At 43.1% G+C, this 27,626-nt stretch overlaps 2 protein-coding genes across 5 annotated transcripts in view; one reads left to right on the top strand and one right to left on the bottom strand.

Annotated features, from left to right (window-relative positions):
- Positions 1-7,348: 7,348 nt before the first annotated feature.
- On the top strand, positions 7,349-21,872 carry IFNGR2 (interferon gamma receptor 2). The gene is made up of 7 exons (XM_062622239.1): positions 7,349-7,524; positions 12,624-12,750; positions 13,234-13,409; positions 15,365-15,513; positions 16,894-17,047; positions 18,339-18,493; positions 20,794-21,872. The coding sequence occupies exons 1-7, from the start codon at positions 7,461-7,463 to the stop codon at positions 20,962-20,964; spliced, it is 996 nt and encodes a 331-aa protein (XP_062478223.1). The 5' UTR covers positions 7,349-7,460; the 3' UTR covers positions 20,965-21,872.
- The window catches only part of TMEM50B (transmembrane protein 50B), a 32,361-nt gene continuing 17,324 nt past the window's right edge, over positions 12,590-27,626 (bottom strand). For 2 of the 4 annotated variants that reach the window (XM_062622240.1, XM_062622241.1), the window contains exons 5-7: positions 26,964-27,056; positions 26,705-26,762; positions 23,116-24,670 (exon numbers count right to left, since the gene is read on the bottom strand). In XM_062622240.1, the coding sequence (XP_062478224.1) occupies positions 24,625-24,670; positions 26,705-26,762; positions 26,964-27,056 (197 nt within the window). In that variant the 3' untranslated portion in view covers positions 23,116-24,624. Of the gene's footprint in view, positions 12,702-19,441; positions 19,528-23,115; positions 24,671-26,704; positions 26,763-26,963; positions 27,057-27,626 lie in introns of those variants that run through there. The other 2 variants (XR_009965528.1, XM_062622242.1) reach the window with 2 other exon arrangements.

Consider the following 27,626-nt stretch of genomic DNA (forward strand, 5'->3'; position numbering starts at 1 on the left):
CAATGCCTATACATAAAGCAGTGTCCTTTCTCCAGTCATAGGATCAATCTGTTTACATTGACTAGAGGTCTGGATGCATCTTTGGCAGAAAGCTGGGTTCTCTTGGTGTCCTCAGCTTCCCTGAGAGATCAACTGCCATATTGGTTATCCTTCAGAGACATTCTCGGGCACGGATTTCTGTTTTTAAGTGCTGAGGACTTACTATTTGCAGAAAATAATACCTAACAATTGGAATTAAGCACTTTGTTCAACCAAAGTTTTTCCAGAAAACTTTTAAGAACTTGAATCCTCCCTGCAGGAGGAAAACCACTTTCTGCCCATGCTGTGTATCTGTTCTTTTGCAAAAACTTCCTCATACAGAAGCCTCTGAGATGTAAGCAGAATATTTGTTAATGCATCAAATTAGTTTGGCCATATTTGCACGGCAACCCTTGACTCTAAAGAACTTTTGAGAGGAACCTAAGGGGCACTGATCACTACAGTTTTCCCAGTTTTAGTCACTAGTTCCCTTTAGAGAGTCTAATCACATTTGGCAGATTATACTGTTGGACAAATAGATGGCATTTGGTTACGATGTCTAAAACTAACTTAAAGCATTACCATTTCCAAACCCAGCTTGCCTAATTCATTTTCATGGACCCTGTTCCATCTCTTGTTGGAGGAGATTCTTACAAGTAATAACAAAGCCAAGATGTGAATGCTCCCCAAGTCTTCTGTCACCAAATGAGGTTAAGTCAGGAGAGAAATGGGCTCTGCAGGTGCCCATAGGCCCACATAGTTTTGGTATCAGGATTTCATAAGGCTCTGTGTGAAAAGCCAGGTCTCTGTTTTTGCTTCCAGATCTTCTGTCAATTTGTAAGGCCAAATTCTTTGCCTGAATCTTAGTTTGTACCTCATCACTGAGATGCTGGAAGGTTTAGACGGATATAGTCTAAGCGTTGGCAACACCCATCTGAAATTCCAGTAATAGATGAGATTCAGCTCCTGTCATAGGTCTCCACTCATGCTTTTCAGTAAGCATTATGGTCTTGTTCAGGCATCAAAGAGGAATGTTCTAAGGGTAAGGCAGTCCTGCAGGTTGAGATTTGACCTAACAGAAGAGCTGTCAAGACTGGATGAGTGTTGCTTGTTTTCTACCCCAGCCTAAAGCCTTTATCTCCCAAATCCTTCCTCACTCTCTTGTGCTGGATCTAGTAACTACCTGGTGCTGGGATGCATCAGTTCAACTAACCCCAAGAAGAGCTGTGTCAGATCAGCCAGGCCAGCGGGCCAGTGCCACAAGACAGAGAGGGGATACAGCCTCCTCCTTACAGTGCAGTGGGCTGTGCAGCTGGCTTGGCTTTTGTTCAGGCAGGGAGCTGGGAATTCTCTCCCAGGCATTTTAGTGTGGTTGCTGCCTGTACTTGCCCACAATATAAACATGTATGTTAGACAAGAACTCAAAGGAGAAAGACATGTTATTTACATGCAACTGGTTTTGAACACTCATGTTTTCTGGAGGTGCTTTTGTAAGTCACTTCTCAGTGCTGCAAGCCTTCCGTTACCAGAAATAATATAGTAATAATGGTGCAATGTGCCTTAGGGTGTGCTTGTCAAAGAAGAATGACTTATGGAATTAACCTCTTTTAACCTCCGACACTGTTGCCTTGAAAATCCCCACACCAAAAATTGTACAGTCCAAGCAATTACACATCTGAACATCAGTATTTGAGGAACTTGTTTTTTTCTGTCACTGTGATCTTTTTTTTATTAATGTAACTATTTACAATTATCAACTACATGCCCCAGCATCTTAAATTAGTGGTCATTTTCAGAAATCAAGATATGCCTTGTCTTAGAAATAATGATCTGGAAGACAAGTTTATCTATCGCAGATATGGGGTTTTTATCTATCCACACAAGCATATCTGCTTCTGCTGCTCTGTAAACTGCTCTAAATAGGCATGCCATGACTAACTGACTGTACTTCCTCTCTCTTTCTATAATTTATTTCATCAGTGAATGAATCACTAAAACTTTTTGGTTTAAAGCACTACAGCATGCCAAAATGCACGCGCTGCATGGGCTCACACCCACTGGCCACTAGGAAAGCCTGTTCTGGTTGCTCAGTTCACCAGTAAACAATCTAAATAATGCTCTAATTCCAAGTATGCAAGCAAGATTGAGGGAGGGAAGGGTTTCCTTTTTTTTCTTCCTGATCTCTTTGCCTTCTCTGCTTTTGACAGGCACAAACAGCATAGCCTTAGCCTCATATGAGTACAGCTTGCTGCTGTGACTGTGAGTGGGAGAAGGCAACCTGAAGAGAGCTTAGTGGGGCCAAGCTCCTGCTGTAATACATTTGTATTGAATACGAAACAAATAAAAATATTTCCTACCTTTTCCCTTGGTATTAATTGCTAACTGATATGCCCTGAGATTAAAAACAACACTTCCCTGTGCTACAAGGTCAAAATGCAAAGCATGACAGCACCAACTTTCCAGTTAAAATTCAAGAACTAGCACAAGGCAAATGTCTTTACTGGTATGACATAACTTCCTTAACTCGCTTTTTCCCTTTATAATCTTACCTCAGGATGCATGGGAGAAATAAAGTAACCTTTCTTCTCTGAGGAGAGGTCCAATCTTTAAAACCTCACTTCACATGATCAGGCATTTATCTTGTTGTGTAATGCTAAGGAAATCCCCCGGAGTCAGCAGTGGAGCCTCCCTCTGTGGTGACACAGAACTAATGATTTCCCAAACTAGTGCACATCCGTCTTACTGCCGGAGCTGCTGATTTATGGGAGATGATGAAGAATATCAGGTTCAACAAAGAGCTGGTGAGAAGTCAGACTCCTCAAGATGCTGGCCTGGGAAACCTGTGGCCACATGGCCACCTTGCCATGGGTCTTATCAGGTTCCTGCTGCCAGAGTCCTTAGAATACCTTAGTTTGCAGGGCCACATGTCAAGCATTTCTGACACTGCCTGGGGCTAGAGCAGGGTCAGACACTACTGGCTGCTGTGGGTGCTCATATCTCTTTCCAGGGTGAAGTCTGTTTTACCCAGCATTTCCTTCTGAGCACAGGCATCACTGCAGCCCAAACACCATGATGCCAGCTGTCTGTGCAGCAATTTATGGATGTTTTTTCTCCTAGTTGCGTTCCTGGCTCCTCTTTCCCAGTTTTGGATTCTTTTCCTCTTTTCTTCCTCTCAACTTTTTCAAGAGGAAGTGTCAGAAATGGATCCTGCAGCAGCTGGAGGAGCATGAACGCACCTGAGAGAACAGAATGGGTGCTAAAGAACGACTGACAGGAGCACAGAGGACCAAGACTTATGTGGCTGTGTTGAGGGACAACAGGAAGAGAATACATAGGTGTTTATCAGCTCTTTAGCACCATCCCAAATCATCTCTTCCCATGCATTTGTGAGATGAAATACTTGTTCGCTCTCTCATACACTCAGAGGGTTGTGTATACAGGATGTCTGAATGCAAAAATACAACATAATCTTTATCGCAAATATCAAGATATTAGGAGCTTTTTTTAAAATCTTGTCATTCACTTTTAATTTTGAACTATTTGATGGTAGCAGCTCTGCCTTTGCAGGTTGGGAATAAGACCATAGGAAGGTAAAGTGCTTGCTGTCTTCAACCATTTGCTATGCAATGATGTTTCCCATCATTACTGCAAATCTCTTGTGAATAAAGAGGGCTGCAGAAGGTTTAGTCTGTCAGGTGCTGGGGACCAGAACATTCTAGTTACTGAAAGTCCCACAGGGAGCAGAACTTTGAAGAGAATGAAGATGTCTTGCTGATTTGCTTTACACCCCTAAATACCCTTCCATCTACCTCCAAAAGGACTCAGTTTGCAGATGAGGGCCCAGATCATTCCAGCTTTCTCCCACAGGTTAGTAGAGCTGTCACAGAACAATCTGCAGGGAGAGGCTTTGTGTCTAAACAGACCGGTATGGTTTTCATGTTAGGCCAGTATCAAACAACTCAATTACATTTCTCTTCCAGGAATAACATTAAAAATCATAGCAGCAAACACCATGAGTTGGAAGAAAAGAGTTTGAAGAGCTTGTGAACATCTGTAAGTTCACATTACTCGAAACATCAGCAAATACCATAGATGAATTCCAGTGACTGTTAAAAATTTTTAGTCATTTACAAATTGGGTGGGAGGTGGAATTTTTCTTTTTTTATCTGCTTCCTTTTTTGTTAACTGAGTTAGCTGTAGCTCTTTACATGAGATGCCTGGAAGAGGGATAATGGAAGAGCACAAGGAAGATGGTTGATTTCCCTGTTAGACCACTGTGGTCCAATGTTGTTCACCTGCTGATCACTACCTGATATATGAGGCATCCACAAGTCTTACAATAGATGCATTTCACCTCTTTCTATGTGTTATATTTGGAGAAATTTCTTATATTCCATGGATTCAATTTTTGTTCAAGTTTATGTGCCAGAAATTGGGCTGCAGGAAAATGATTGCCTTGATATTGATTATCTGTGTTCTTATGGGTGAGTTGGTTTCAGTTTTACAAGGGTAAACCCAAGCATCCACATACAATAACTGTCAAGGCCGGACTTTAGAGTAGTAAATAGTTTGCACAATGAATTTTCTTTTTTTAATACACATAAGATTTCTCGGTGATTTTAAGAGCCTGACGCTTGAAGTGGCAGATGGAACCATTTTCCCTCTGAAATGTATTTCTTTCTACCTTCACTTGCTACCTTTCATGTTTTTATGTTGGTAATTTTTAGTGAGGGAAAAAGACCATCAAGAAAAACTAATTTGTTCCCTACTTTCTGATTTGACATTAGCTTTGCTTCTTGCTCCCTAAGCTCAAAGAAAATAAAGCAATATACAGAATTACCTCTGAACTCCTGTAGGTTCTACAGATTTCCTGGGTTAATAAATATTTTTTTCTTTTGGAGCTGATTAATAGGATCAGATGTTGCATTGACTCCAGTTCTCTCATCTCTATCTCCATAAAATCACTATTTTTTCTCAGTTCTCTCCTCCCTCTCTTCGACTCTCCTTAAGATACCAGTTTTAAGACGTCCTTATCCACTGATGGTGAAAACCATATATTTCATTAACCTTTTTTCATGGAGGCACAACCAGTCAATCTGACCTCCCTCCTAGCAGCCTGCTAGACTGTTAACAGAGTAATTTCTTTGACTCAGTAGGAAGCTCAAGGTGAGAGAGAGACATCAGCTGAAACAAAACCAAAAGACTGCAAAATTTTCCTGTCTGGTTTGACAAAGGGAAAAAACAAAACATGACCTATTATGGGATTTCTCTAACAATTGCACTAAATATGTGTCTTTCAGTGCAAGTGTAGAAGGAAACCCTGCTTCAGAAGTCATGGTTTGAGTTGCTCTTTAATAAGTTTCCTCAGTGAATCAAAAATTTTGCTAATGTATGAAGTAGAGATGCCACCAAAATTAACATGCCTTCTGGACCTGCTGTTTTGCTATGTAAGTTTCACAGTTAGAAACTGCCAGTGGCTTTCCCAGCTGCCTGCTTTGCTGTCAACAGAAATGCTCCACAGTCAGGTTAACAGTGCATGACCAAAATTTCTCCACTGGCTTCAAATATTATAGTTAAAGAATCTTTGTCTCAGCACAGAGCTGGCACTGGGAAAATCCCCAGATGAAGCTCGTGGAGCAGAGGGTTTCAGTAGAACAGTGCTGCTTGACTGAAAGAGTTGAGTCACTCTTCCCAGAAGGGTTCAGAAAGAGGTCAGCCATATTAAGCAGAGCGAAACATAACTCAATGACTTTAATCTCTAACATCCCTTTCCAGCCCATCTTATTTTGAGAATCAACCAACCAATCAGTGAGTTTTTCACCATTTGCTTTTTTCTTCCCCCTCCTTTGTTTGTACTACTTTCTAGCTCTTATAATTTGTGTCAGTATTAAAAGGCTTTGACTGAGATTCTGTTCTGCTTTATTAGTGTAACTCCTTGCAGAAGGAGGATCTTTGCCCTGAAAGCTTGCAGTTGATAAAAGCAAGCCACACAGGGCTAAGAGAAAGGAGGAAACTCTCGACTGAGGAGGAGTTGAACTACAGCGAAATCAAGTGATTCATACAAGCTTGGAAATCAAAGCTGCCCAGCCCTTACCTAGTGCTCTGAGCACAAGATACTCTTGCTGTACTTGCCCACTTTCTCTTCGTCAGAAATCTGATGGCAGTGGTGTAAACTTTGCCCAGGGAGCCTTGAGGTGGCCAAACATCATCCTTATTAATATTAATTAAAGATGTTTTAAGTACCCTAACTCTTCATGGTTTCCTTTGTTGGCAGTTCTGCTGGTTGCAGTTCTGCTTTCTGCCCAGTCTTGTACTAATCATAGAATCTCATCATCACTTAATGGTTTGGGTTGGAAGGGACCTTAAAGCTCATGTAGTTTCAACCCTCCTGCCATAGGCAGCAACACCTTGCTCAAAGCCCCATCCAACCTGGCCTTGAACACTGCCAGGGATGGAGCAGCCAGAGCTTCTCTGGGCAACCTGTGACAGTGCCTCACCACCCTCATAGGGAAGAGTTTCTTCCTTATATCTAATCTAAATCTCTCCTCCTTCAGTTTAAAACCATTTCCCCTTGTGGTATCCCTACAAGCTCTTGTAAAAAGCCCCTCTCCAGATTTATTGTAGGCTGCCTTTAGGCACTGGAAGGCTGCTAATAAAACGTTTTCTCTCCGAAGTGTTGAAGAGAGAGCATTCTGGCTCTGTTCAGAAGGCACCCCTCTGCTTTACCGTGCTTTTAAGTAAAGCACTGCTGAAAGCTCTTAAAGACAGGTCTCTGCCTAGTGAATTATTTCAAAACAACTGCTCTGTTAATAATTATCTGGGAGGAATGCTGACACACCACCCCCCGGCACCACCTCTAGATGTTTTAATCGCAATACCGTCTAATAATTAGCACCGGTTTAAGGTATGAGGTTAGGCTCAAGCACGGTCGGTGCAGCTTACGCTAGGTGCACCAAAGAAAGGTGGGGAACTTCAACCGCTTCATGGCAACATTTTCTCACATCGACAGCACGCCATAAACGCACCCGCAGCCCTCTGCGGTGCTGACCGCGGGCAGCCGCCGGCGCTGGGCCGTGACCCGCCTTCACGCCAGGCCGGGGCCACTCCACAAGCGACGACGCGGCCGCAAACTCTCCGCCCCCGCTGGGCCCGCTGGTCCCCTTGGTCCCCGACCCCGCGACGCTGCAGGCGGGACCGAGGGCGGGGTCTGCCTCTCGTAGGGTGTCGTGGATTTCACCCTCCCCTCGGCGGAGGCGGAGCAGAGCTGGGATGGAGGGGAGCGGTCGCTCGGCTCCCCGTAATCAGCTGTAGCCAGAGCCGCCGGCCCGCGGGTGTGAAGTGGTCCCCGCGTGGTCTGCCCGCCGCCGGCCCCGCTCCTCAGAGACCGGCGAGCAGCCACTGGCAGCGAGCGGGGCCGGGTGGAGGGCGCTGCCAGCCGGGCCATGCCGTGTCGGGCGTTGCTCCCCTTTCTCTTCCTCCTCGGCGCGGTGCGGGCCTCAGGTGCAGGTGGGTGCAGCGGGGCGCGGGGCTCGCTGCGGTCGCGGCCGGCGGCGCAGGGCTGGGGGCTGCCGCCCGGGCTTCGCTTCTCGGTGCTTCTGTCCCTCGACAGGCTTCCGGCCCGGGCGTCAGCGGAAGCCTGTGGCGCGGGGCCCCGGGCTGGGGCGGCCCTGGAGGCGGCTGTGGTGGGGGCAGCGGGGCCTGTCCAATGGGTGCGGGAAGTGCAGCAGGGGGACAGCAGTGGGGAGAGCGGGGCTGTCAGCGGGTTTCACCCTTCCCGTGCGTGTACCTCTGAAGGAGGACAAGTCCGGGTTTCTCCTGCCCAGCCCGGGGTTGCTGCTCCTAGAAACGTGCCGTGGTGTGGGCTGCCTCCGGCTCTGCTGCCGGGCACGGGGCAGGAGGGTCTGTGAGAGAGCAGCTAAAACTTGTGCAGTTCAGCCGGGGGCGGGGGGGTTGGTACGGTGTATGTGTATGTGGTTGTAGTTTGTGGTGTGCCACCCATTTGTCGACTGTACTAGAATCGTAGAATCAAAGAACCAGCTTGGTTGGAAAAAATCTTTGAGTTCATGGAGTCCAACCGCTACCCCAGCACTGCCAAGTCCACCACTAAGCCATGGCACTGAGGGCCTCATCTGCACGGTTTGTGAACGTTTACCGGGGCAGTGATTCCAGCACTTCCCTGGACAGCCTGTTCCAATGCCTGAGCACCCTCTCTGTGAAGAAATTGTTCCTGATGTCCAGTCTAAACCTCTCTTGGTGCAGCTTGAGGCTGTTACCTCTTGTCCTGTCGCTTGTTACTTGAGGGAAAAGACTGACCTGTGCTTGACTATGTCCTCCTTTCAGGTTGTAGAGAGTAATAAGGTCTCCCTGAGCCTTCTCTTCTCCAGAGTAAACACCCCCAGTTCCCTCTGCTGCTTCTTGTAAGACTTACTCTCCAGACCCTTCCCCAGCTTTGTTGCCCTTTTCTGGGCCTGCTCCAACACCTCAGTGTCTCTCTTGCAGTGAGGGGCCCAGAACTGAGCACAGAATTTGAGGTGCAGCCTCACCAGTGCGCAGTACAGGGGACAATCACTGCCCTAGTTCTGCTGGCCGCGCTATGCTGGCACAGGCCAGGATGCCTTTGGCCACCTTGGCTGCCTGGGCACAAGCTGCTCATGTTCAGCTCCATCAATCCCCACCCCCAGGTCCTTTTCCACTGAGCAGCTTTCCAGCCACTCTTCCCCAAGCCTGGAGCATTGCATGGGGTTGTTGTGGCCCAAGTGCAGGACCTTGCATTTTGCCCTGTTGAGCCTCACACCCTTGGCCACAGCCCCTTGACGCAGCCTGTCCAGATCCCTCTGCAGAGCCTTTGTGTCCTCCAGCAGATCAATGTTCCTGCCCAACTTGGTGTTGTCTGCAAACTTACTGAGGGTGCACTCGATCCCCTCACCCGGATTATCAATGAAGATGTTAAACAACAGTAAAAAACTAGAGCCGCCTCTATCTGATTTTGTGAATTGACAGTTTGGGTAGGAATGGATTTAGACTTATATGTAAATGCTTTGCCATAATGGAGGCCCTGAAAGCAAAGCTCTTCAGGCTGGGTCTCAGCTGTAGCTGATGAGTATATAATCCTGGCTTCACTCTGTATCCCAGCAAGTGCAGAAGAGCTGCTGTGACATATCTCGAATGAGGTATGTGTACAGTGTGGGCCTTATTCTATCATGCAAGTACCTCCATGAGTTCAGTGTGTCCGCTGTCACCTTTTGTTGTGTTCATCAAGGTCTGGCTGACCAGCCTGTGACTGGTGAGTCCTGTGCGGCTGCCTGGCTGTTTGGGAGCAGCTGACTTACCAGGCTTGCAGGCTGTAGATGGACTCAGGAGTCCTAATGCCCATGGGTGGGTTGGGGCAAGCCAGGGGGACCTGCTGCAGTCAGTGTTGCCCAGTCCCATCCCAGCTGCACTAGGAGGGTTTCCTACGGAGCTGTTCTTGTGTTGGCTTGTGTGTAGGACCTCCTCAGCCTCTGTTCTCTCTTTTGTAGGCACAGTGTACCATGTTTCTTCTGGTGTAAATGGTGATGCTACACTTCAAAATCTGAGCCAAAGGAATAGCCAGCAATTGCTGCCTGTCCCCTCCTGGCCACACACTTCTGCTAGTGACATTTTGCAGGTTTTGGTGCTTGTCTGATTATATGAGAAGCCAGTTTAGTACCAGAGGACAAAAGTCCATTAACACACACACCCCCCACCCATTTTACCCCCCTATTGACTTCTTTTTTTGACAGCAAAATGATGTATTCTCAGGCTGATGCGAGGGAAGGAATCAGAAATTATCCAGGAGCAGGAATGGGTGCTGTGAAACTGATAGCTAGGCCAAGCTGAGCTGCTTTCACTTACTGTAACTTGTGGCTTCACACTCTGCTGTGTGAAAGCTTTGACTTGCGGTTTGAAGAGACAGGAAGTCTCTGCATCAGGAAAAAACAATCTGAGTGTTGTTTGGGAGATGCTTTAAAAGAACTGGCTCAGCGAGACCACCTTCCAGAGGGGAAGGAAGGATAGGATGTTTCTGCCTTGCCCTGGCTGAGGTGACTCTGTTTTTTGAGGATACTTTCATATGTAAGTGCTTTTTTTTTCTGAAGTATGTATTTTGTTGCTTTGGCTCACACAAGCTGAAGGTCATTACAGAGTACAGTGCATGATTTCAGCAATTTAAGTAACTTCCCTTGTCAAGTTGAGATGTCTAACTGAAATACAGATGGGTTCCCTTGGTGCTCTACAAACCCAGCTCTTCAGTGCAGTAGTAAGTGCCTTGTGGCACGCAGCATCTTGATATCCAACTGCAGAGCCGTATATTTGATAACTGTCAGTGTTTTTGAAGCTGTTAGGGGAAATGTTCTGGTTTTGAATGCTAATCTAAAGCAGAGTAATCAGTGTGAAGTCCTAATTGAGGGGAACATGGACCAGCTGCCCTCGTTCTTCATTGCTTTTTATTATTCCCCCCCCCTTTTTTTTTTTTCTGAGGGGAGAAACCCAAAGCCATTGCTTGTGTTTCGTTCTGACAGCTTTCTTGGTGTCTGTAAAATCAGTTTCTATCAGATTACTGATGGTGTGAGATACCTTGCCACATGCCAGACCAGTGGTAAGAGTGCAAGAAAGAATCTGGTGTCTGGAAAGTGAAAACTTTCCTTAAATGAAGAACATATGCAGGAGATTAATAATTAGGTCGCGTTTATAGGTATAAGGAAACTCAAACAGGTTTGCAGTGCTCAATGATCCATCTGTAGCCTACAGCAATGTGTGTTTACTTAAGAGCACTACTTAAAAGTAGTGGCTAAGAGGCTAAGGAATTAGTAACATGCCTAATTAAACCTTTGAGATCTTAACCTTGTTATTTTGTAAATGGACTTAGGGTTTAAGGAAACTTCATGAAGATTTGTGTCATCTCTTTCCTGTACATGGAGGTTGTTAAGAGCCTGGCATGGTGTCTCTTCCCAAAGATGGCACCGCCAGCATCAGTCTGCTGTCTAGTGCTGTGTAACAAAACAGGTGTAGAAATCAAAAAGAAAAAACTTTTTAACGTTATCCCCATGTTCCCAAAGAAGGCTGGGGACAGAATTTAGCTGAAGTGCTTCATCATCTGATCTTATTTATGTGAAAAAAAAAAAAACAAACAACCATATTTTAGGAGATTATTGTTTTAAGAACAAAAAATGAAATCTTATAATGTGATATATCATGTTGTGGTTGTCTTTGAGCTTAAGATCTGTTGACCCCCTATGTTTAGTGTCGTAAGGGGACCCGCTACATAGGCATATATGAGTCAAGTATAGAAGGAAAACCTTTCTCCCTTTTAGGACAGGCAGGCAGTGAAGCCATTGCCCAGCAAGGCCATGCAGGCTCTGTCCTTGGAGGTTCAAGACTTGCCTGGAGAAAGCGCTGAGGAGCCAGTTTTAATGCTGGCTCTACTTGTGGCAGGGGCTTGGACTAGAGAGCTCCCAGAGGCCCTTCCCACTTGAGCCACTGCAAGGCTGTGGTTACAAGTGTGAGGCTGTTTTGGTTTTGAAGGCATTAGATGATTGCATTTTCCTGCCTTCCTCACCTCAGCCTACTGGTGGTAATCATAGTCTCTTGCTTTTGGCTGTCCCAATTCCTTACTGTTGATCTCCATGTCTTTCAGTGTTTTATAGTTCTTCAGCCTGCTGTTTTGCCCTGTTTACTAACACCTCCCTCCAGCTGCTCCCCCACCTCTCATCCAGCTTTCTTTACTTCACCCTCTCGCCCTGTTTCTCCAGCCTTTGGTTCTCTGCCTTTTGCTCAGCTGCCATTCATCCATCCAACCTTTTCTTCCTCTTTCCCTCCCCTCCCTTGTTTTTCCTACCCCTCTGCTGCGTGCTTGGTGCCTGGCCTTTGGCAGCCCTCCAGTCCCAGTAGACAGCTTCCTTCTCTACCCTGCTTGGGTCAGCAGAGATGCAACCTTTTGCTCTCCACTTCTGTGTTGCTTGCCTCCTGAAAAGCAGCTTAAGCATGACTGCAGTCCTTGTTCACCCCCAGGAGTTCATAGCATGACCAAATTTGGATGGACATTGCTACTAGTGGAATGCATGCCTCTAACAGAGGTTTCTGTTCTTTTTTTACATTGTGAAATCAGTTTCAAAACAGATGAAACTTGAGGCTTTGCAAGTGGAATGGTGCTTGTGAATGGCTTGAGAAGGGTTCCCTACCCCCTTTCTTGGAAGATTTCAGTGAAGCAACCTCCGTGTTTTCAAACAAGTTAGCAGGAGACAGATGGGCAGGAAAAATGTGTTCCGAGAAGTTAACACAGTAAAATGTAAGATGTGGACAATTTAAATAGATGAGCTTTTGTAATGGGGTTTATTTTTTTGTACTGGACTTACAGTACTATCTTCTGTATGAAATAAATAAAAGTAGTAAGTTGCATTTCAGTGTTTTATGGATAGTGGGGACTTAAATGTATTGGTACATGTGCAGGTAGAAATGGAAGGAGGAAGAATGGTTTGCCTGCAAAGCAATTAAAATATAATATATGGTGAAGGAATTTAGAGATCAAATGCTAGCTACAGTGTACTTGAATGTTTCAATAACTGGTTTTATTCCTCTTCTTACTTTAGAATCTTCTCCCCGTTTACCAGCACCAAAGGATGTGATGATTTATTCCTATAACTTTCATAGCTTGCTGAGGTGGTCTCCTGTTGAAGTGGGTAGAGGCTTGGTGTTATACACAGTCAATTATAAAACGTAAGTAAATAGTTCTGAAAACAACCAAAGTGATTTTGTACTAATCCAGTAACAATTAGTTAAAACAAACAAACAAAACCAACTGAACAAAACCCACCTAGAAATGAACAAACACAGAAATAAAAGATGTCTATTACATGTGCTTTTATGTATACCTGAAAGCAGAATCTGAAGCCTGGTAATCTCTTAGCCTGTGATACGTCCACTGAACTGAGAAGATTGAAGACCTGAAGTGCACCTAGAAATGTTGCATAGTTTCCTGTGGAATTTTAGCCTTACCAAATTCTCTCTTGCTAATTTTAATTTTCTCCAGATCCTGAGGAGGTGCAGGTGCTGAAAGGGCTGGGGAATTCAGATGGCATGAAAGTGGTAGTTTTGTAACACGTTCTTTCATCCCCAAAATTGTCTTAGTGGAAGGGATTGTATTTTAGATTGTTGCACAGTTCTGCTGGTGCTTTATTTGTCCTTTGTTCTGCATTGCAGAGGGGCCTTCAACAAGTGGGATGAGATGAACTGCACCCGGATCACCCACACTGAATGCAGTCTCCCCTGGTCACTTAAGGAGCGGCGCTGGACTCTTGTTTTGCGCGTGAGGGCTGAGCTGGGGCAAGTGACTTCTGACTGGGTGGAAACAGATCCCTTTGTGGCAGAGAGAAACAGTAAGTGCTGCTTATGGTTTCAGTCTCTCTCTCTCAAAGATTTCTTTGGGAAAAAAAAAAACCAAACCTGTTGTTTGCTGTAGACTTTCTGACTCTATTATGTACAAAAGCCAAGTGAGAGAACCATAGGTGTTCAGTGAATGAAGACAGCAAGGCCTTGGTGTGTTAGTAGGAAACTGATAACACTTAATTCCTCTGAAGTGGGATTAGCAGTGCCCTTTTTCAATAAGTATCAAAAGAGAAACAGATGAGATTCCTTCGGTGGTTGAGCCTTGTTAAGAGCTACAACATTACTGTGTTAAGAGTTTTCTGTTTCCTTATTTTCCCACTTAGCACTGCCACACGGACACATACACTCCCTTGATTTGTTGTGGTCTGAGTACAAACTACCTGTTTCTGTTGAACAGATCCCTTTTCTAAGAAATATAAACTGTCCTGACTACTGTGTAGAAGGGTTAAGGGTGCACGTTAAATCCTGTTAAATGTGTGAACAAGCATGTTGTTGTTCTTTATAAGGTCTGCTCTTTGCCCTGCTGTGATTGGTTACAGGATTAGAAGAAAGTAAATTTCAGAGTTTAAAAACACCTCTGAGGTAATAATGAAGCAGAGGAATAGATTTATTAACTCTTTAGTTCAAGTTCTCCCATATCTTGTGAGGAGCAGTGGTAATCCATGCTGCAGAGTGTGATGCTTTCCCTGGTGACTTCTGTTCTAAATCTTGGAATTTCTCTAGCAGTAAAGAGTGCAAGGCTGAGGAATTGCCTGAATCCTGCATTGAAGTCTACAACCGATGTATCTATACCATCCTTGTGGTACGCGATTGTTCAGGAGTGGGATCCTTTGAGGTTACAAGAGCTCTGGGCTCATGGGAATGCAAGACAAAGAAGAGGCTTGGTGTGGGAAAGACATTTATGTGTCTGTTCCTTGGTGGGGAGCAGGAGGAACATTATGTGATCATTCCTGTGTGACTGCCCTGGAGATCAGTTCCTAGGCACTGAGACCACTGGCTGCTCAGTCAGGCTGTTCTCTTCCTTTAATGTTTGGTTCAGTCCCACTTGAGAGGGGAGCTTTAGGAATTTGCAAGGACACACAAGGCATTTGCAGTTATACAGCAACAGGAAGTAGAAAGAAACTGAAATTTCTCTACCAATAAAAAGATCCTGGGGGCAATTCTCTCTAAAGCGACAGAGGACAGAGCAGGTTGTGCTGGGAGTTTTGAGGTACAGTGAGTAATGGTTGCATGCAAGGATTGATTTTTACTTTAATAGTTACCCCTCTTTAGTATTCAAGCAGCTGTTAACTACTCTAATATTTGCATGAGTGGGGTTGTTTAGAGATCCAGGAGTGCTTTAGAAATGCTGGTAAGCTTAACTGCTGAAAGAAGCCAAGATACAGCAGCTAGATGACTAGTGACCATATATGACCTGTGATCGCACAGGTCTCTGGTATTAGGACTGATAGTACTTTATGTAATATTTTTCATGGTTTAGACCTCAGAGTACTTGACTAAAGAAAGTTATCATCTTTAACCTATAGGGCAGATGGAGATATCAAAGCAAGGAGTGGGAAACTAGTTACTCCTTTTCCAATCTATTGACCAGTGTGGTTTTTAGTGAATATAGAGTATGTGGCAGGCTAGTTGAAGGGTAAAAGAAAGGGGAACAAAATGGTATCACCATTAACTGCAGATAAATGCAGATACATTCTAGTGAGTATTTACTGAATTTCCAGGGAAAGGTAACAGGAAACTTTTTAATTGTCTCGTTTCACTTACGCTTTCAAGTCTTTTTCATTAGATTTGTAATAAAGTAGATATCATAAATGCATGAAGTAGATGAGAAAATGTTGTATTCCCCATATTTAGCATGTTTGCTGAGAGTATCAAAGTAAGATTGGAGACAGTACATGAAGCTGTTCTGCATGGCAGAGGTTCACTGCTCTTTCTTTATGTGCAGCTACTATAGGGCCTCCTGAAGTGAACAGTGTGACTGTAAGCTCTGACTCACTTCTCATTAGTGTCACGCCCCCGTTCGGAACTGAAGCAGGATACTCTCTTCAGTATCATGTGTCCTACTGGGAGAATGCAACAAGTTCTATTAAAAAAGTAAGACTTCTCTCTAATTTACTTTGCTCATAATGCCGTTGTGGCTAAGAGGTGCGAGTCAGTGTCTCTAGGCAAACAGCAGAAATGGAGGAAGAAAACTCTTTATTTTTTCCCCTAGTGGTGAATGTCACCATTTGGTGTTTTGAAAAAAGTGAATTTGGTCTTGGCACAAGTACTGCATGCCTTACAGAATTTCAAAACCATCTTCTTTTCCTCTGTGTGAAACAAAGGTTAAATTACATTGCACATCAAGGGAGAGGATCTGCACATTATCAAAGGTGGCTTTAAGATTCCAAAGGTTGCTTGGGCAATTTGGAAGAACTCTGAAGTATCCTTCCTCCTTTCCTGTGCTGGGCTTGTTTGTGCTGGCAGCTTTAGTAACAGGCTGCTTTGGCCTGATGTCACCCACTCCTAGGGCAGAGAAAGGCAGAGTTACTAGAAACATGCTGGGGCAGCTGGGATGAGCTGTTCATATTGAGACTTAGAGGTGTGGGTCTCGTTGTATACTTACACTGCTGTCTGTGGCCCTGATAATTGTGTTCTCGACAGGCCGGCATTGCAGGGGAGGAATTAAGTTATATTTAAATAAAAATAAAAATGAAAAAAAAGAAAGAAGATTCACAATAATGTCATTCTCAAGTCAAATGTTAAAAAACAGAAGCAGAAAAAAATAATTTCTTTAAAAAAGGCCTTTGTTTCAGGCTGAAAAATGCCTCCACTTCCTTCCTCTCTTGCACTAATGTGTATTTTTCTGACACACCTAAAATACTTTCATGTTTGAGATTCAGACAAGAGGTTACTCTTGTATGCTTCTGTAGGCCTCCCTGAGGCCCTTCTCCTAGCCCCTCACAGGTTAAAAATAACCAAAAGACTATGCTGGCCATGTAGAGACTGGAGGTTTTGCACTGGCCATCAGCTGTTTTCCCCTTCAGTAGAAGGAGCTGAGGGGATGGAAGCTCTTCACTGACTACACCTCCGTCAGTCTCCTCTGGTGGTGGAGGGGCACTTCTCATGGCTTGTTTTTTCCTTCTGCTTTCCTATATTGTGCTTGCTGCCTGAGCTGTTACTGAAGGTGTATCAAAGCATCCAGCAGCACATGGTGGTTAAAATGAGACTGTGCATCCATTCTCATGCCTCTGCTGTTCGTGCTGTCACAGATGGTTTCAAATGGCTGAGCTTCACTTAATTGGAAAAAAATTTTGCATTGCATTCGAGTAGGGAATTTGGAATATATTCCATGGCTTCTCTTGTTCGAGAAAGCTGAAGTCTGAAAAACAAAATCTGTGCTTTTTGAATGAGCAAATTAAATACGGGAGGGGATTTGTGTTGAAGACGGGTCTAGTGTTTACAGTAACACTTCTTTTTTTGTCTTTTTAACAGGAGACAAAGATGAGCAATACACTATTCAAAATCAGAAATCTAAAGGAATTGACACTTTACTGTTTTAGAATTCAAGTAGAATTGTTGGCATATCCAGAATTCCAGTTACTTGGACTGCAAAGTGTCCCAGAGTGTTACAGAACTACAATCAGTGGTATAAATAGAACTTTGTTACATTTTTCTGTGTATTGGGATGAGTGTAACATGAGCCTTAGCTCATGTAACTGTTAGTCTTATCTTGTGTTACATACCCGGGTATATACCAAGGGTATATTTAGATATTATGAAGAAGTTCTTCCCTGTGAGGGTGGCGAGGCACTGGCACAGGTTGCCCAGAGAAGCTGTGGCTGCCCCATCCCTGGCAGTGTTCAAGGTCAGGCTGGATGGGGCTTTGAGCAACCTGGGCTAGTGGAAGGTGTCCCTGCCCATGGCAGGGGGTTGGAACTGGATGAGCTTTAATGTCCCTTCCAACCCAAACCAGTCTGTGTTTCTGTGATTTGTCAGGAGTGCTAAGACAGCACCACTGATAGTAGTTCACAGTTGTCATTAATGGCAAAAGAATGAGGAATTTTTCAGTCGGTAATTAAGAGTCTTCATTGTACTCTTCCCCATGTCCTTCTCCTTTGTAAATACTGCTGTGGGTATTACTCGCTACAAATATGCAAGGAAAGAAAATACAAATACTTGGTCTTCAGGGGAAGCCATTAATGAAGGAGATGGTGTTGCTCTTGCAAATCCTCTCCCTCGGCCACTGCCTGCTGCAGGACAGGAACATCCATCTCCCCTTGGACCTGCTTTCTTCTCTGACAACATGTTGAGTGCCATGTTTTTGTGGGAGATAAGTGAGAGGGAGAGTGCACATACAAGATAATGAAGCTTGTTCCTCTCTTGACTCCCTCTGTGTGACCACCATTGCCAGCACAGCCCATCTTTAGAATGCTTTTGAAGGTGCTGGAGTACGTGTAGATGCAGTTTCTGAAGCCCCACAGGAGCTGACCTCCTGAGTAATATTGATCACATACTTACTTAATCACGAGCCCCAGAGCTGCAATTCTGGAGTTTCTGATGCTCCCTTGGCTTGAAAAGAGGTGCATGTTTTGAAAGAGAAACCTCTGGCAATAATGGCCCTTGCTGACAGCTTGAGGGTGGAAGGACTGATTGTGCTCCCTGCCTGCTCTCTGATTGCCAGTGATTCCTCTAGCTCTGCCTTTGCCCTGCTGGTGTGTCAAGCAGGAGCTTGCCTTAGGCTGTGCTGGTGACTGCCACATGGAATCACTAAACAAGATACTTCTGAACACATATATGTACTTTTTATATATATATATATATATATATACACTTTGATTACCAAGTATAGTAAATTTCAGCTTGCTGTGTATTCTTTTACATTTGTATAAATATGAACCTGCCATATGTATATTTGTTGTGGTTTTTCTCTTTTTCAGAGGCAAGCAGAGCTGTATATATTGTACTAACGTTTCTGTTGGTGTTAGTTTCTGTAAATCTGGTAGCAGTTGGTTTGTTATTACTGTGGAGATACCACAAAAAACTTAAATATTGGTCTCAGCCACCTTTACAAATCCCACCACACTTTGAAGAGGTATGTGAAAATGTTTTATATTTCTCTCCCCTGTAAAAGACTGCAATGCTCTTGGAGTGAATATGAACAAAGCTGTATGTTGTGTAATGGAAACAGATGTAAACAGTTGACTTACTTAGTGCATAGAAAAAGAAATAGTTGAGTAGAAGAGGAATAAAATGGGGGATCATAAGAAAAGTAACAGTTTGTACTAAGATACAAATGCTACTCTAATCCTGTTATGAAACCAGAGTAAGATTCTCTGTTCCTTAACTACCCCTTGTCTGCCCCTTTCATTGCTTATCTAAGTCATCAAGCCTGAAACAGTTGCTTACTGGAAGCAAAAAGCTGTTGTGTGTTGCAGAACACATACTTGGGACCTGGGTCTCATTAAAAATCAAATATGGAAAAGCAAACATTGATGGCTTTAAGAGCAGGGACTGCCTTGAAGGCTGAGGACTACTTCGGGGACCTTCTTGGGCTTTGTTCTTTCCTCTGTAGGTTTATCAATACTTGGATGAAAAGGTCATCCTGGGACTTTTTCCTCCTTGTAGCTCACACATTTCTGCACTAGCCAGTATTGTTTCAGTCCTGTTCATCTTCCTCTTTTTAGTGTTTAAACCGAAAGTAGTCTTTAAGCCAAGTTCCCAATTTCCAAGTCCTTGTTTAGCATAAATTCCATGTTTTTAAAAGCCTGTATTTGTTTGCAGGTCTCTAGGTCAGTTCTTTGTAGAGATCTGCCTGTCAGAGTAGTTCCTTGTACTATGGTAATTCTGTGATTATGGAGCTCTGTTTCCAGATTATTATAGATGTGTGGGTGAATGAACCCAGACTTCTTGCAGACCCTGGAGTAAATCATTGTCTCTCTTCCTGCTACCTCAGCTACCATTTGATGAGGCTCAGTGGAGGCACCTGTAGCACATATCAAGCAGAGCCTAGTTCACATAGGAGGAAAAAAAATCCATGTACTGTGTTTTTAAACAGTTCAGCATCTTATGCAGAGGACTCACAAGAACAGAGTCTGTCATCCTGTGTTCTGGAGTAATTGTAGTCATCTGGAAAATACACAGGATTTTTTATAATGGGTATTTTTAGAAGGGATCAACCAGCTTGGGGCTTCTCCTCTTTAAATGTAGGAGACTGCTTAAAGCCAGTTTCATATGTACTCCTTGAGATGTTCAGAAAGATCACATGCTTCCTTCTTTTACAGAAGGATCTTAGCTGTGGGGAGGAGTTCTACTGCAGAAATGCCTTCACAGAGCAGAACCAACTTTTGAGGTTCATTTATGTCTTGAATTTGAAGTGGATGTATTCGAGGTTCCCATATAAAATGTTTGGGTTTAACACCTGAAAAGCCAGCCTGTTGCTCCTTAGCCATTAGCTATGATTACAGAGAGGGTGGTACCTTAATTGAAACTAAGGTTAATACTGTCCGACAACTGATGTGACTTGAGCTGCCATCCCATCTCAGCCAGATTATGACACCTCCTACAGTACAGAACAAGCTTTTGAGTAAAACTACAAGCTATGCCTGTCTTTCAACAACACGAAGGTGTTCCAGACATTTATTTTATTTTATTTTTAAATCAGGGAATAAAATGTTCAATGGCAGGTGTGGTTTTTGGTTCAGTACCTGAAGATGGCTCCAATTCCCTGTAAAACACATCATCAGATTAGAGATAAGAAGAATAGGTGGGGGTGGCAGGAGCAACAGAAAGCGTTTCCTCTGGCCGCTTTCTAATGTTCCTTTCTTTATGTGTTCCTTGTAAAGCTGAGGACTTAATTTGGGAGGAACAGAAGGCAAGTCAAAGCAGAAAGTAGATACAAGAGAAGCATGTCACTAGAGGTTGCTGGTAGTAGTATGTAGATCTGACTTGCCTGGCACTGAACAAACCAGAATTTTGGCTTTCCTTTGCTACATCAGTGCTTTAGACAAGCGGTCAGTTGCTAGATTCCTGCTGTTGGAAGATGTGTCCCCAGCAGTATAATAGTGTTTTCTTCTGTGGCTTTTTCTTAACTAGTAGGATTTTGCTTAAACTGACAGGAAAACAATATTAGCCAAAAATTACTGAAAAATAGGAAATGCAGGTGGCTTTAAGTCAGCTTCAGTGGATGTTTTCATGATTGATTTTCTTTTTCCTCCCACAGAAATAAGGTATTTTTAACTTTCTCCTTGTTCAGTGTAGTTTCAAGGAAATCCGGAATGGAACAGCTGCCGCTGTGAATTCTGGTCTGCAGCAAGTTCGTGGTATCTGCTCTGTCTTGTAATGCATCTGTTAAGTGGCTTATATACCTAAACTGTTGTTTCTGGCTTTTCCCAGTATTTGAAGAACCCGAACATGCCTGGTCTAGAGGTGCTGCACAATGATGCTGAGGATGACCCCGACAACTCATCTGTTGTGTTTTGTGGAGAAGGAAGCCAGGCCCATGGCGGCGGTTTGGCTGGTCAGGCTCATTCACGCAGCATCTCCAGCAACAGTGATGTAACTTAAGCACAGCCTGGTGCGAGTGTCTGTACTGAACGTTTGCAGAAGCTCCTGCCAGGGGGTGGTGCATGTTGCTGCTGGCGGGACACGAGGAGCTCTGGACAAAATGCAGCCACTGATGCATCCTGAGTGAGATATTGCTTTCTGGGAATAGCATGGACCCTGAGCTGTTCAAAGGGCTTAAGCTGCTACACCAGCAGCTATGCTCTGCCAAAGAGACTTAAAAGGCAGAATATGAAAGGGAACACTAAATTGCCAGCAGACAGATGGCTATATTAACGTCATCACCTTTCCCACCCCAAATTGAAATAAATCTTTGAGAATGGGAGGATGTAGTACAACCTGGACTGTTTCAGTGAGTGAATAATTGCACCAGGAACTACATTTATAGTGGCTTTTGTTTTGTTGTTTTATTTAAGTCAGTGTTAGTGCTCAGTGTGTATTATATCCACCCCAGTATGCTTTTCTGAATCATTGTAGGTATGTGCAGGTTTCTGTGACAGCTTCTTCCCTCCAGATAAAAATAGCAGTCTAATAAAAAAGAAATAGTACTTTACTCTCCCCAGCAGGAAACTGTAAAGAACAAGGCCCCAGGAAAGATCTCCTTATTCCTGCCTCCTAACACTCATGAGAAGCATTAATCTTTGCACCTGCAGTGAGACAGTTGTTCTTCGCAGCAAAACAAACTTTAAATACTCTTGCTTAGAATTTATAACACATTAGTAATTATCAAACACTAAAACCTCTTGTTGCCTATCAATCAATCAGCTTAGTTCTGCAAATGAGAAGTTGATTGAGGGTTCTGGTTTGAGTGCCTTAAAGCAAACAACTAAGAAGTTAAGCCTCAGATCGCAGTCCTGTGGGGCCTGGAAGGTGTCTAATAAAGCACAAATAAACCACCTCTGTACTAAAAAGATTGGTTTTATTTGTCTGATTTTTTTCCTGGGTTTGATACAAGAGGTTAAAAGAACAAACTTCTTCATTTGCAAATGACTTGTTCAAGTTGCCTCACTCTGTTCGTGACCTTGGCTACTGTCTGAAGTGCATGCTACCTGTGGTAGTGCTGTTCTGCCCCCTCCAGGGATACACAAGTCCAGCATGAAACACCAGTACCATTCTTCCAAAACCTTTGTCAGGTTATTTCCTCATAGAACTGATCTTGCCACTTGTGCTGAGGCAGCATGCTCAGACGGCACACTTACTTAAGTCATACATCAAGGCTCGTGATACATTTCCAGTCAGACAGAGGCTGCAGAAGCTGCCTGCTTTTAAGTTCATCCACAGCCTTTTCCTATACTGTGCTATAAATAAATGAAGACTCACAGGCTCACAAAGGAACGACTTAACTGCATTACAGAGGACATACATAAATAAGGGAGCAGTTAAAATACATGCTGTGACTAGCAATACAGCATATGACTTCCTGAGCAAGCCCTACACGAGACGTCTGTTAGAGAAAGTTGTTACTGAAGAATTTTACAGTTACACAAATTGGCCAAAGCGAAAAACCTTTTGTTAGGAGCAACTCAAGGGTTATTTATCTTCACAACTGCCAATGATGGTGGGCTAAGACACAAAGTGAACTGTCCCTAGCCACCTTGGCCTGTGCTGGAACTGCCTGGGGTGTATAAAAGCAGACCTCAGACACTTGTAAATTTCTTGTACTACCCCTGCTTTCAGCTTAGGCTACCACAAAAGACAAATGCTCAAACCTGTCTCTGTTCTCCTCCTAGCAGCTGTATGGAGGGCATGAACATTCCAGTCAAAAGCGATGACTGACTTGTTGAGAAATATTTGCTAGAAAGCAGACATCTGGTAGAAAATGAGGTAACCCCAAAGAAGCTCCTGCGCTGTTCTAAAGAAAAACTTGTTTTTTTAAGCAGGAACTTGCATTAAAGCATGCTGTAAGAGCCTTCCAGAGTCCAGCAGCCTGTGCTGTTCAAGTGGCCAGTGCAAGATCCTGCAACTGAGATTAGTTATAGGCCACACCAGTTTCTCACTTAGGAAAAAAAAGCTAGCAACATGCCCAAGCTCCTCAGCAAGAAATGACAGACCTAAAACCACAAACGTTGGGTTTTACTTATTACCTGGAGTTACGACTTGCTCAAAGATCAGTACTACTGGACTACTTCCGAGTACTCCTGCTCAATTCACTAGTTTGAGAACATAAGGTAAAGTTTATTGCAGTTTTCTGAAATGACAACCAAACAGACAACTTGTGTACACAGCTCTGATAAACAGCAGTGAATCTACTGCAACTCACTGCAGGACGGTGAAGCTGGGGTGAAGTTGGTCTGGCCAGTAGCACAATTTCAGCTGCAGTATTTGCTTCATATTCTGTCCACTGGAGAGGTTCCCCCAAGGGAGCAATTAATGATGAACAGGATACAGTAACCATGCACAGAAGGTACGTTCTGCAGTTCAATACCATTCGGTCAGCAGTCTTGATAGATGGAGCATCATAAAAGCTCTTCGACACCAGGTAGATTCAAATGCTTTAAAAACCACACTGAACTCATGAAGTCACCAAGAGCCAGATGAATATACAAGATCAGGCCAAAGTTATAAAGCATAATTGTTCTCCCTTTCTGTATAGCTAGAAGAAACTGGATTTCAACAATGGAATTATTCCCATAAACTGCCCAGCAAATTTAGGAGATAAATACATTTTAACCGGAGCAAATGGCTGTCCTAAAACTGGCAATTATTTCAAGGTAAGACTGTGAGCAATAAATACATCTACTATATCCCCACTCAAAATGATCTCCTGTTAAATAGCAAAGGTAATGGGCAGCAGGGTAACTGTTCATTTATCAGCAAAAAGCTTCCCCTGAATTCTGCTAGCATAATTTTAAAGATGCTAGTTCGACTCACGTTTATAGTCTTTTAAGTAGGACTGGCATCAGTGTGTTGGGTTTTATTCTAACACCAGTAAATACCTTAAATACTAATTTGTATTTATTACCCAGAACAGCATGAAATTAATTCTCAGGACTGTGGTGCTACCGAATGCTGTTTGTGCTGTAGCAATCAGAAGTCAAGAACATTTTCATTTGCCATGCGGAACCTGCTTGATGGAGGGCCTGGTTTAAAAATTCATAACCTTTTACAAAAAAATAGCTACTTTGTATTTTTCTGAACAGTTATATAAAATTCTTAAAATCAGCTTTTATCTCAGCATACAACAGAATTTCCTCTCATTAAAAGCAGGCTCAGCCGTGTCACTTCCATGCGCTGGCTACTCCTTCAGGTTACACAGGCAGCCCTTGCAGAATTGGCTTTGTGCTCCCCCCTACATAACAGTAATCACCCCTTTCACAGGGTACAGCCTTTGTCCTGCTTGTTCACTAATGGTTCCCCTGAAGTCTCTAACACACATGAAGGTGTGGAAGATCAAGCCTCAGGGGTTGACAGAAACCCCTGTATCTGAATAAATAAGCCTGAAGGTTTCAGAAGGAAAGCCTGACATTCCCTTTTTAAGATATATACAGTCATATGTACATATTCACAAATCTGTCCTGTGAAAAGAGGGAGCTTATTACAGAAATTGTAATTTGCCTCAGTTCATTCAATTTAGAAAGCAAACCAAGAACAAATAAATGTAAATATATCTACATACATAGTACGACATAGCAACTGTGGAATAGAAATGCCATAGGCAACAACTCATGCCCATAACTCTTCTGTTCTTCCAAACTTGTAGATCAGGGTACTAAAGGGAAAAAAATAAAAATCATACATACATAAGGTTGGAAAGTAATTTTAATAGTATTCTTAGACTCTTACACCATCTACACTGCAAATCAACATCCCCCCAGTAACCCTGACTGACTTTTATTGATGTTAGTATCTGGGGTTTGTACTTTTACTCCATTTACTATGCCTTGCTAAAACTATGAGGCGCAGCTGAAGAAACTGCTCCAATGAAAAACAGTAAAAGCAGCTGCCCTTCTGAAGGAAAAAAATGCAGAATTTAACTGATTGTAGGACCAATCCAGACAGTTACAGAGCAGCAAGTCTCATCCTGGCATCCGCCAATCAGCTGAACCTAACGCATTATGCCAGGATGAAATGCAACCTATTACATTTTTAGGAGCGAATCAGAAAATACCCTGGGGGAGGTAAGCGAGATCCAAATTACATTTTGACTTCCAAAATTCCTTTTATAAGGTTGGATGCAATTACATATTGTCATAAATGAAAAACAAAAAATGTTGAGGGAACAAAACCAAGCATGATTTCCTGATTGTTTCTTATACCATGAATTATTTCCCCTTATAGCCAAAGAGGTGGCAGAGTCACACTAAATCACAAGAGAATGAAGAGGGAGGGAAATGAGAAATACTGACCCTGAGAACAACAGTAATAAGTGATAGACACCTGGTCAATTAACCAGAGAACAACTAATATACAACGTTAAGTAAAAAACACTGGTGGGGTAACAAGAGCAGAAGCGTGAGTCCTGACGGATACATGCAGTTCAAGGGATAAAAAAAAAGCTTTTTTTTTTTTTTTTTAGTAAGAAGACTGTCATTTTGCAAGTTTGAGAAGACAAAAAGAAACAAATAAACCTAAAATACATCTAGGTACAGAGAACACACTTTCAGAAACAAGAAGCAGCTTCAGAAGTAAGTTCACCAAACTACTGAAATAAGACTAAAGATTTCAGGCATGATGAAACAATTCTCCAAAGGCTGCCTTCAGCACTATCCCATTTAAACCGTGTGCAAGACTACAAAAGAGGTTTGGGAACTGCTGTTTTCTGCCAGAACACAACTGATTTTCCAAACAGGGAAGCAAAGTGGAGCCAATCTAACTCGCCGCAAGGCATTTGGTATGGTACTAAAAGAAAACTCTTAGCACCGTAATTCAAGTGAGTAAGAGCTTGCAAAAGAACTTCGGCAGTGACTGATCTTGGAACTTACACTATTTAATGCTTTCATTGTCTTTTATTAAATAATAAAATCCATGGATTAGAGAGTACAGGATATAAAAAGTTACTACAGATATAAATATTTCTGAAGTGCCACACGATATACTTACTGATACTAAGCCAAATAAAAGAAATTGATTTAAGTGTAATATTACAAAACATACCGACATACTCTTAGGAAAAAAATGCTATTGGTACGAAACAGTCAGGAAAAGGGCAATATGATCGCCCACTCAGTTCTGTTAGGATATATGGCATGGTATTTGTAGTACAGAGATTAAAGTATTCTTGCCATTCTCCTGACACTGACAGCATCTTATCAAGAATACTGTCTATATTCTTGGTCAGGCACATTATAGATCAGGGCAAGCTGGACTAACAGGAACTTGAAGGAAATGAAGAGCCTCTCATGGGCTGAGAAGGGGCAAATAAAAACAGTGGTTCTGAGCACTGGAGCTAAGGGAGTAGAAAAAAGTAGCAGAGAAAAAAAATGCAGCTTTTAAGAAATAGTTTGATCAGTTTATGCACTGAATAATTTCACATCAGTTCTGTGTAATTATGTTGGTTTACTCAAGTGACCCAAGAGGTCCCTTTGGTTTACATGTCACCCCCCTCATGTTAAGGTCACGGTGGGTAATGAACCGATAGACAGAGGGTCCTGCATTAAGAGCAGCAAACTCCACAATGTGTCAGGTCCAAGCCCGGAGTCAGCCTCCAGCTTTCAGAACTCATTTTCCAGGAGTATTAATGTCCATGGAAGCGGGTTAGGTCAGATACCCCTTGGAAGGAGTGATATGTGCCCAGATAACTTACCTGAAAAATATCAACGCATTTTGGAAAAACACTGCTAATCCAGGGTAAACATTAGTGTCTGCAAAGTAAGTAACAAAGGAAACAGTAAATTCTTTTGTACTGTACAATTTAGACTGCTGCTCATAGTATCACTCTGACTACAAAACCAGATGGTATGGCTCTGACAAGAACTCACCACGTGCTTCCGTTCTTCTGGATTTTCTGCCTTTTGGCTGACAGTAAAAGTACTTTTCTATATGTGAAAATAAACACAACTTACTCTGTGTTACATATGCTCCAAAAAGAATCCACATTGAAGCAATAAGTGAACCAAACATCAGCATAAAGCCAATGAAGAGCCAGACACGAGCACCTGCGGGAAATATTAAAACCTCTGAGAATTACATAGGCTATTATCTGTAGCAACAGACAATCCAAGGTACTACTCTGTTATGACGTATTATCTTGCTGGAGGCACAAAGGGGAAGTGTTAAACCCTGTATCAAGGACAAGATAAACCAAAATTGGCCTTCTCTAGTAGAACACATAGTAGCTGGATTCCCCTTATTTTAGTGAGCAGACACAACTATCAGAAATTTCTCCTCACCTGTAGGCAATGCCTGTAACATCATTTAACACAACTTGGAATGGACTAATGACAAGGTACTTTGCCAAACCTATACTGTTTCTAAGGAAAAGATGGCATTCCAATGGGGCACATAAAACAAACACTTCCTGTGCTTACTTCAGAGAGATATTTTCAGATGGGCAACATCTGAAAATACCTACCACAGCTAGGCATTACTGCCTGCAAAAGGAAGATGATGCCATGGAAAATAATCAACCTGCTCACTCGTGGGAAAGGAAAAGTACTTCTAGGCAAAGATTCTCTCAAGCTGACTTAGGAATGACATGCAAAAAAAAAGCATCATATGCCAGTTCA

This window comes from Pezoporus occidentalis, unplaced genomic scaffold (genome assembly GCF_034315485.1).
Source record: "Pezoporus occidentalis ecotype Australia unplaced genomic scaffold, CSIRO_AGI_Poc_V1 ctg24, whole genome shotgun sequence".
NCBI lineage: Eukaryota > Metazoa > Chordata > Aves > Psittaciformes > Psittacidae > Pezoporus > Pezoporus occidentalis.

Excerpts from the sequence above, each read along its gene's own strand:
- IFNGR2 (XM_062622239.1), top strand. The coding sequence starts at position 7,461 with ATGCCGTGTCGGGCGTTGCTCCCCTTTCTCTTCCTCCTCGGCGCGGTG. Across the intron at positions 12,751-13,233 it reads TACACAGTCAATTATAAAAC|AGGGGCCTTCAACAAGTGGG; the intron begins GTAAGTAAATAG and ends TCTGCATTGCAG. Across the intron at positions 17,048-18,338 it reads TTACAGAACTACAATCAGTG|AGGCAAGCAGAGCTGTATAT; the intron begins GTATAAATAGAA and ends TCTCTTTTTCAG.